General features: G+C 40.0%; 1 protein-coding gene across 1 annotated transcript; it reads left to right on the forward strand.

Annotated features, from left to right (window-relative positions):
• Positions 1-459: 459 nt before the first annotated feature.
• LOC148030742 (GDSL esterase/lipase At1g71250-like) lies at positions 460-6,265 on the forward strand. The gene is made up of 5 exons (XM_087684249.1): positions 460-1,146; positions 3,272-3,399; positions 3,727-3,966; positions 5,262-5,514; positions 5,860-6,265. Exons 1-5 carry the CDS (start codon positions 687-689, stop codon positions 6,048-6,050), a joined length of 1,272 nt encoding a protein of 423 aa, XP_087540375.1. The 5' UTR covers positions 460-686; the 3' UTR covers positions 6,051-6,265.
• Positions 6,266-10,572: the final 4,307 nt, after the last annotated feature.

Consider the following 10,572-nt stretch of genomic DNA (forward strand, 5'->3'; position numbering starts at 1 on the left):
GTCGGCGGTTTTCTATGAGAACTTTTAACCGAGCTTGGACTGTCCCGACGACTCCCACTCCCACTCCCACTCCCTCCCGAGGTGAGCTACGTACACTGAAACTGAAGAGTAATAACACCGACGATTTGACCACCCACCATGGCTGACGACGATGGAAGGCAAAGTGTTCGTACGGGGATGGAAAGTCAGTCGAGTGGGTAGTGCAACAAACAAGCTGTCGTTCGGTTGAAAGAAACAAGAATGGCTAGCTATGGCCGGAGGAGCCGAAAGAAAAGAAGAGGAGAGAAGCAACAAGGAAAAGCCGTGAGCTCTAAAATAATTGGGGCGATTGTCAAGCTTGTGAGCAGAGAAAGAAAAGCCATGGCACCACCTCTCTCTCTCTCTCTCTCTCTCTCTCTCTCTCTCTCTCTCTCTCTCTCTCTCTCCATATATATATATATATATATAGGTATGCCACTTGTTCGTTAATTGAAGTAGCAACATATAGGTATGCCAAAGATAGCCATACAGGTGGATTTCAATGCAGCACCAACAGTCCCGAAGGCTTTTGCTGTACTTCTTGTACTTGCAAGCTAATGATGCATGCCAGCTGCGGTTGCAACTTGCTACAGACTACAGTCTACAAAGTTTAGTAGTTTCTTCTACGGGATAGGGCTGGCCAGCTGCAGCTGCGGGTGCATATATTAATGAGCTTGCTGGGAAGAACTGCAGGAAGTCTCTTAATGCGAACTGGGCAAGAGGCGCTCTCTCTCTCTCTCTCTCTCTCTCTCTCTCTCTCTCTCTCTCTCTCTCTCTCTCTGTCTCTGTGTCTCAGAATGGGGGAAAGATACCTTGTGCAGCTGGCGATAGTAGGATTATTATTAGTATGCATGGGGTATGAGGATGATGATTCAACATTCGTGAGGCGAGCTGCCGCTGCGAGTGCTGTGAATGCGTCGTCTTCCAGCTCGTCTAATTCGTCTTCGTCGTCGACGTCGGCTGGCAGCTTCCCAGCGCTGTTCGTGTTTGGGGACTCGCTGGCGGACGTGGGGAACAACAACTACATCACGACGGTGGCCAGGGCCAACAGCCTCCCCTTCGGCATCGACTTCCCCGCGGGCCCTACTGGTCGCTTCTGCAACGGCAAAATCGTGGCCGACTTCATCGGTAAATCTCAAACAAAACCCGTTGGGCACTCACTCACTCACTCACTCACTCACACGCAGACGCACGCGCACACACACACACACACACACTCTCACACACACACTCTCTCTCTCTCTCTCTCTCTCTCTCTCTCTCTCTCTCTCTCATGCATGGAAAAAATCACTTCAAAGTAACCCAAGACTTCTTGGTTTGTCTCAAAAAGGCTATTTAAAAATCATCTTAAGAACTTCCCACTAGAGGTTTCTAAACTTCCAATAGATCTCTCTCTCTCTCTCTCTCTCTCTCTCTCTCTCTCTCTCTATTCAAACTTCAAAATCAAATCTCACTTAGAGCCAAGTCATGCACAAGTTGATGATCAACTTGGGCAAGTTGACTAGGTCAAGTCAAATCGCGTGTGGCATAGGAGCATTGACCTCAACTCTGAGAAACACACTACTTTGATAAATTTACTTGGTTGCAACAGAATTAGAGGTACTAGATGTGATCGAAGAAGTATTTAAAAATGTTTGTACTTGATATGTTGTTTCCACTAATAGGTAACATTTCTCTCTTTTGATGCATGTTGATCTTCTTCTCTCTCCCATACTTAGTTCTATGGCATGAAAATGCAAATTAAGTCCAAGGCTTACATGTCGCCATTGATACTTTGGCCTCTAAACCAACACATGCAAGTTCATGTGTTGCGGCTCTTAAAAGTGGCTCAAAACTTTCCAAACATCTTGGTTTGTCTCAAAGAGGCTATTTAGAAATAAACTTGAGAAATTCCTACTAGAGATTTCTAATGTTCAAAATCATTATATGCTTTACTTTCATAAAGACCTTGAGAATTTTCAAAAAATGTCCATAAAATTCAAAAGATAGAGGGTTATTGTTTGCTTTGCTTTGAGAATGAACTTGAGAATCAATATTGAGAAATTTATAGGTTTCAAAATTTAGGTTCATTGTATGCTTTACTTTGCAAGATTCTTGATAAATTCAGCAAAAGGATTCTTCCAATTCAAAAGATAGGGTCATTGTTTGCTTTGCTTTGAGAAAGAACATGAGGTATAATATTAAGAAATTCCCACTTGAAGTTTCTCAATTTCTAAAATTTAGGTCACTTGATGCTTTTCTTTGAAAAATGTCTATTTCTCCAAAAAGGTTCTTTCAATTCAAGAGATAGCATTATTTTATGCCTACCTAATTAAGGAGGAAAAGCAATTAGAGAAATTAGACCTTTACTTTGGCATATAATACTATTGGAATCACAAATTATCAAGCTTGAAAGCTTTGGAATGCTTTCCATGAACACTACCTATGCTTGCCAAATATGAGAGAGAGAGAGAGAGAGAGAGAGAGAGAGAGAGAGAGAGAGAGAGAGAGAGAGAGAGAGAGAGAGAGAGAGAGAGAGAGAGAGAGAGAGAGAGAGAGAGAGAGAGAGAGAGAAACTTTGATGCATTATTATCCTTTACAATCATGTAAGAGATGGTAACAATTTAGACCTAAATGACTTGCACACAAGAACAAACTCACTTGGATGTAACTAGTCTTTTTAAGTGATGAATTAAGGCTATATATGGTTGAAGATACTTCCTTCTTAGTCTTATCTCCAACAATAATGATACTAATGGTTGAAGTGATATATCCACAAAACAATTTTGGGAATTAGTGTGTGCACACTTTGTGCAACTAAAACTTAATAAAAGAAAAGTTTTTTTTTCTTTTGTCTAGCCTTGGCCCTTCAAGACCATTCCACTAGATTTCACCTTCTAGAACATAATCCCTCAACTTAAAAATTATAAAGTGCAAAGAATAACCCCCCTTTGGTGCATACATTTGATGCCATGATAGCCTTCACATTTCATAATTTTAGATTGGTAACAGCATTAGTCAACCATTATTTTTCCATTACACACTAATGGTTCTTATATAAATTTGGATTCTGATATTGACATACATTGCAATTGTCCATTGATTGCTTTTTGTTTTTCCATGTATAACTTTGCTTATCAAAAGTTGATCTGCATACTTATGTGCATAAACATATTTAGTCATGTCATACTTAATAGAAGGATAATCACATTTTTTGGATTCTTAAGTCCAATTCTCACATTTTCTTATACATATTCTACTTTTCATTGTGTAGCTGAAACAATTTCCCTACCATTTCCCCCTCCTTATCTTGCCCCAACCACAAAAGGCAATGCATTGCTACAAGGTGTGAGTTATGCATCAGCTGCAGCAGGCATACTGAGGAGCACTGGATATAACTTTGTGAGTTTCTATAGTTGTGTCTCAACAATTGACAAAATTCAAAGTGTTTTCACATGTTCAAACTAGTGTTCTTAACCAAGCTAAACGACCTTCGCTTGAAGGTTTAGCTTGAAAGCATCCTGTTATAGAAATGGCATTGTAATGAAGAAAGAGGAAAGTTTATCAAACAAAACAAAAAGTTCTATGATCTAATAAAATGCTTAATACCATGATTTTTAGTAAACAAGAATGAGGAGCAACTTGTTTAATGAAGTCTCAATGCCTATAGTTTGTATTCTTTGTGAATTAAAGTAAATAAACTTTATTATGATTTTTGTTTTCTTGTAGGTTGGACGTGTTTATCTTGACACCCAATTGACATGGTTTGGGAATAATATAAAGGAGCTCCAACAATTGATAGGTGCATTAGCCACACAAGACTTGCTTGCTAAGTCACTATACTTTGTGATCATGGGAGCCAATGACTATGTGAATAACTACTTGTTAAAGGTGTCTCCTACTGCACCAAAGTACACACCCCAACAATACCAACAAGTTTTGATAGAAGAATTTACCACTCAACTTACGGTATGCCTTTCTCAATACAAAACTCAAAGTCAAGTTGGAAGTGTTTTATGGCTTGTGGGAAGTCTCTTATAACTTGGGGATTATGCACACATGCGTGCACACATGTGGAAGTGTCTTATAACATACATGCATGAACACACATGATCATATACAGACATATACATACACATGTGCCACAGAAGGATAGACATGTAATGCATAGATACACATGCATGCACATGTGCATGTGCGGATACAAATGCACATATGCACACGCACGCACACACGCGCGCGCATGCACTCACACACGCACACACGCACACATGCACGCATGCACGCACACACGCATGCACGCACACACGCACGCGCACACACACACACACACACACACACGCACACACAAATGCACATGCATACATAATTATAAGGCTTCAACAAATTTGTGTTTTCTTAATCAAGATTGTTCATGCCACATGTAATTTAAAACATTATTCCATCTTGGCCAAGTGATGTAGTTGCTAACATTTTTCTGGCCCTAATAGATTGTTTCCACATTTTGAACATCTTTATTTGGACTTGCAAGCTATCTTCTTAAGGACATGCATTGTTCAAGTTTTGTATTCTTAATGCTACAACCTAGATGCTTGTGATGAGTAAGTCATGTAATCTTGGTGTTTTGATTTAGCACACACAAACTACACACATGTGTGTGTGTGTGTGTGTGTGCGTGTGTGTGTGTGCGCGCACACACACACACAAAATACTTATGCATGCACACAAATATCTACACATGCATGCATACAACCATGCATGTATACAATGATGTTTATATGCGAGCATATAAGTAATTATGTATCTACCTATGTATCATGCATGCACTTTTATGTGATGTATGTGTATTCATATTTGTATATATGCATATATTTGTGTATGGATGCATCGTGTGCATGTGCGTGTGCGTGTGTGTGTGTGCGTGCACGTGCACGTGCACGTGCATGCGTGCGTGCGTGCGTGCGTGCGTGCGTGCGTGTGTGTGTGTGTGTATGTGTGTGTGTGTGTGTGTGTGTGTGTGTGTGTGTTGTACCTATGTATATGTACTTGACCATTCATCTACACATCCCTAAGGTAATTCTAGTCTTCGCCATTTTGGCTTCTATGTCTATGCACGTGTAGATGTGTCCATGTATGCATTTAAGGATCTATCTGTATCTTTTTTAGATCTTACTTACTCATGCATTTTGCAAAAATGCAATGATTCTTTAGATTAGAATACATTTATACACTTTAAGACTTGTAAAATTTTATTTATGTTACAGAAATTATACCAAATGGGAGCAAGGATAGTGCTTGTATCATCTATAGGTCCTATTGGGTGCATACCCTCACAATTGGCTACAAGGAGCGTAAATGGAGAGTGCTCGACATTTGTGAACAATCTAGCTATAAATTTCAACCAAGCCCTCCAAGATCTATTGCCAAAACTCAATACACAACTTGCAGGGGCCAATTTTATATATGCAGATGCCTTTAATCCGGTGTCTAGATTTTCAAATAATCCCACTCAATATGGTAAGCATGCAAATTTACTTTTAAGAAGTTTGAAAACCTTACATGGCACCAACATGAGCTTAAAATAATCATTTGATTTACCATTCATCTCTCATTCAATACTACCTACCCATGTACAGATCCATTTGCAAGTTCTTTGAAAGCTTATATAAATGGAAAACTTTTGAAATGAATATCAAAGAGCCAACTAAAACTAAACAAAATATTAATATTCGGGCCTTTTTAATATTCGTTTATGAATATTCATTGGATCTCATGGTCTTTAGAACAATCATAAAAATACTTTTCTATTGCCTTAATATAACACATGGATATGTTTTTGTGTTCTTCTTTTGTGTATTATAGGCTTCAAATTTGGTGCCAAGGCATGTTGTGGTGGTGGGCGCTTCAATGGAGAGGAGCTTTGCTTGCCTACTCTCAAGCCATGCCCTGATCGGCCAGATTATGTTTGGTGGGATGCTTTTCATCCCACAGAAACTGTTAATAAGCCAGTAGCAAGTCTTTTCTTCCAAACTCTAAGTTCCACACTTCAATAACCAACATCTATCATATCCAAAATGTGTGAGTGATTATACTAGAAAGATATTTGTATTCATGTCTCCCATATAATACTAATAGAAACAATTTTCTAGTACATATTAGTAATTTTACATAATATGGCCATTCCTGCCATATATTGTATCCACGTAATATTTCAATCAATACATGCCACTTCAAAAGCTCAATTTTATTTACATTCTAGTTAAAAATTAATCATCATCTTACCAATTTGATGCTTGATATGTACAAATCAAAATTATCTCCATCTACATCATCAATATTTCTTTTTAATTTTGCAATGGCATTCCATCCACATAACTCTCCTTATTGAGATCAATCTATTATTTATTCAAAGTATAAGTTAAAATAAATGCAGGACCATAAACAACTAAGCATGGCTAATCCAATGCAAGTTCAACAACTAGAGGTTTTATACAATTGATTGTAAGTACCATGAGCCAACTTGGGTTGATGGTCTACAATAGTAGAGATGAGCATGCAATTTGGTGTTTTAGTAGAATCTCTAAAGTGATAATCATCAATTAAATAATGGAAAGTGAGTGAGCTAGCCATAAATGGTTGGTCTAGCACATCATTATACTTAAGTATCTAGTGAGTGGGAAATATGGTAATCTATGGTTCATGGCAGCATAATGTGCAAAAGGGCCTTTCCAAGCCAATGTCAAAAGGTACATCCCTCTATATGGGGGAAGTAAATGAAAGGTAGATCCCAAGTGGAAGCACACAAGCAGAAAGATTGAAGCAAGAGCTATGGGGAATGGAGCAATAGAATAAGAGAGAGAGACATTGTATGTGGGAACCCCAACACTCACAATGTGTGACTGACCTTCCCTTATTCAATAGTCACTAAATGTAGTGACAATGATAGGCACCAACCACATGCAATGTAAAAATGTGTGGGTATAGTGTACACTCAGTAAATGTGGGCAACTAGGCACATGTACCTTTATGCCTAACAACCTCCCACTTAAAGACAAATGTGCCTTAGTGAGGAGTAAAAGAAAAAGAGAAAAGTACAATATGTACATAGAGTACAATAGGATGAGGAAAGACATCATCTCATCCTATGGTCATAAAACTCGTAAGGAAGGCACAACATTCCATTAGGAGACTTTTAGTGAGAAAATGTACAAGATTTGTATTCGTAGGCATATTGACAAGCTGCTCAATGGACTTATCTTCTACTAACTCCCTGATGAAGTAATAGTATACCTCAATGTGCTTTGTCTTCGCATGGAAGGCCAAATTGTAGGCCAATAGGATGGTACTTCTCAAATCCAAATGTAGTGTAGGAGTCATAGTTCTACAAAGATCTAACACCAAACAACCTAACCATAAGGTCTTCTTGCAAGCCTCAATAGCTACAATGTACTCAGCCTCAATAGTAGACAAGGCTATGGATTTCTACAGACTAGACATCCAAGAGATACCACCTCCAATATAGGTAAATACACATCTAGAGGTGGACTTCCCACTGCCTACATGTGTTGCATAATCTCAGTTAGTGTAACCCATGACTTTTGTATACCTTTCCATGTATCTCATGATACCCTTTATGGTGTCCCAATGTCACATGCCAGGTATAGATATATAACAGTTTCACAACTCCACTACACGTCCTATGCCAGGATGAGTGGCTATCATGGCATACATTATACTGTTCACTATGGATGTATATAGAACCTTAGCCATCTTAGCCTTCTCTGATTGCAGACAATAATTAGCATGACTAACCTTCACATGAGAAGATAAAGGACAACCAATAGGCTTACCATCTTGCATATGGAATCGCTCAAGTACTCTGTGAGAGTATACTCCTTTTGGGACAAGTAGAGAAGTTTCTTAAAGTGATTGCCCATAATACACATACCAAGTATGTGTGAGGCCTATTCCATATTATCTATCTCAAAGGTTTGTTGAGTCTTGAGAGCATCCAGCTCAACATGAGCACTCCTAACTATAAGCATATCATCAACATAAAGCACTATTAGCCCTACTTTGAGATGGAGAAAAAAAAGTCCAAAGAAGTCCAAGAAAAGTCCAAATGCCGATACAAAGGAAGGAGTAGGAAGTGAAATGGCCCAAAGAGCAAGGGCAGCCTCAAAAGCTAAGCCAAAGGCAAAATTGCATTTTTAAATGCAAGGTGCCCATAAAACTTTTGTAAAAGAGCTCCATGCTTCTCCTGTGCAAATTGTAAAGGGTAGAAGGGCATAGGTAATGAGAAAGGGAAACTAGAAGGAAATGGGAAAAGAGGACTTTGCCATAATGGGCGGTCATGTAAAAAAGGGGATGGGTGCCCAAAGGGATAAGGGCTTCAATATAAACTCAAAAAGTCAATGAGAAGCTCATTCTTGGGTGTGTGGAAAAGTGGACACTTCTTCTTCTCTCCTTCTCTCCTTCTCTCCTCTTGCTTGCTCGTGAATACTTTCAGGGAGGGATTGTGGGTGAGTAAGGGAGTGAGTGTGTGAGGGTGAGGGAACTTGGAGGTGAAGCCCTCCATCATCTCCTCTCTTCTTCTTCTCTTCTCTTCCCTTCTCTCATCTCATGCATTGTTATGGAGGATGGAGCTTGGAGGTAGATGCTTGAGGTTGTTTGAGCTCACATCACGAATTGTAGAGCTATCGGTGTGCTTGAAGGAGGAGGGCACTCAATCAGGCATCAAGGTAAGCTCACTACACTCATAGAGAGGGATACTGCATCACCTTTGTGAGAGGTAGCCATCAGTGCTCACTTGAAACACTTAAAGGAATAAGAAATCCATGGGCCTTGGAGGTTGACTATGAGTACCCATTATATTTTGGTTCCATTTGTGAGACCAACAAATTCAAGCTTGAGCGCTTGTGCACTTCGAATCGAGCATCGAAGTAGGCTTCACCTCCAAATCAGTGCTCTTTGTAGGTAGGAGATTTGGGAGTTTAATCTTTGAAAAAAGTAAGTATTTTGTGCTATTGATGATTAGGCAAGTGGAAGGAAGCATTTCAGTTTTCTGTTTTAGATTTCTGTTGCAGTAGGTTAGGACCAATTACTTGTAGGGAAACTGTAGGGTTTTACTACTGCGAAATAGGCCCAAACAGGGTAGAGATCATGGAAAAAGAGTGCTAGAAGGATTTACGCCACTAGGAAAGTGATTGGAGAGGTCCATCCTTAGCCATGGAAGGATTATAACCTAAAAGGCCAAGGAAGAGCTCATTTCTACACTCCAATGTGAGAGAGAGAGCTTGAGAGAGAGGGAGAGAGTTGTAGGTACAAAACTAATTGAGCGTGCTAATTTAGGGCCTAATCTTGCAGTCTAGGTACCTCCAAGTCTTCCTCATGTTCTAATCATTGGTTTTGGAGGATTATAGGTTAGGTAGTGAGCCTTGGGGATCTCCAGCATTGATCATGCCAGCATTCGGGGTTGCACCCGCTGCAGTCGGACCAACAATCTACATCTGACTCCCAGAGTCAAAACTGTCAGACCGTTTGACTGGTAAAATTGGACCGTCTGAGTCAGTCGAATAAATACCATCAGACCAGTGCTATTCGGACGACCTCGTGTCCGGTCATATAACCCCACATGGACATGCCATTTGGACCACTTTGTGCCCAATTTAACACACGCAATCAGACTCGGACTAGTGGGACCAACTAACTCAGGCCAACTATAACAACTGTAGTCGTGAACCAACTCGAACCAGCTGAACTTGGACCGTCCGAATTTGGGAATTGGACCAATAGGGCAGAACAAAAATAGAGCAAATTTACCAGTCTCTAACCAAAACTAGCCAAAACTAACCTAGGAACCCCCCGAGATAAATGACTCGGCTAACACAAGTCAAGAGCATGGGAAATCGTGACCTACAGCCTAGAGGTAGCCTATGGTGTCCTAAATGAGGGCCCAATCTCACTTAGAGCCAAAACTAACTCATAGACCATAAAATTGCCTTGACTGAGTATAGGGGAGTAGTAAAGACCCTAGAAAAGTCTTCAAAGTAGCCAAGGAATGCAGCTAGAGCCACATTAGGCTGCGAAAGAAAAAGGGGGATAGCATGAGTTGCATTTTTCTTTTTGCATTCGCACCCCACATCAATTTTATCACTTGAAGTGCACTGAAAAACTAAGAGCTAGATTCTGCATAGTGCACGGAAGAGAGTATATGCACATATCCACTGAGTGAGTTTAAGTTTAGGAGTATTTGTAAATAACAAGGAACTCACTTAGATGTAATAACCCAAAGGAACCCACCAGTAGGAGAAGACCCGAAGACATAGTTGGGTGATTGAAACCCCAAGCGTAGGACCCAGCTGAAGACGCAGCAAGGACAAACAGCATCAAAGAAGTGGGTCTACTTGACCTTATCAATCTCATCAATGACTTGGTGGAGTGTGAGACCGCAGATATGGCAAAGGCTAGCTTAGATGGTGGATGCGACGAGGAGCTTTATTTGGGAGGTTTTTGAGAGAAGATCCAGCAATGGTGAATGTGTTCAAAGAGTAGAGAGAGAGAAAGGGAAAGACT

This window comes from Lygodium microphyllum, chromosome 9 (assembly GCF_053477565.2).
Source record: "Lygodium microphyllum isolate KBCC chromosome 9, Lygodium_microphyllum_v1.1.10, whole genome shotgun sequence".
Lineage (NCBI taxonomy): Eukaryota > Viridiplantae > Streptophyta > Polypodiopsida > Schizaeales > Lygodiaceae > Lygodium > Lygodium microphyllum.

Excerpts from the sequence above, each read along its gene's own strand:
- LOC148030742 (XM_087684249.1), top strand. The coding sequence starts at position 687 with ATGAGCTTGCTGGGAAGAACTGCAGGAAGTCTCTTAATGCGAACTGGG. Across the intron at positions 3,400-3,726 it reads GGAGCACTGGATATAACTTT|GTTGGACGTGTTTATCTTGA; the intron begins GTGAGTTTCTAT and ends GTTTTCTTGTAG. Across the intron at positions 3,967-5,261 it reads AATTTACCACTCAACTTACG|AAATTATACCAAATGGGAGC; the intron begins GTATGCCTTTCT and ends TTTATGTTACAG.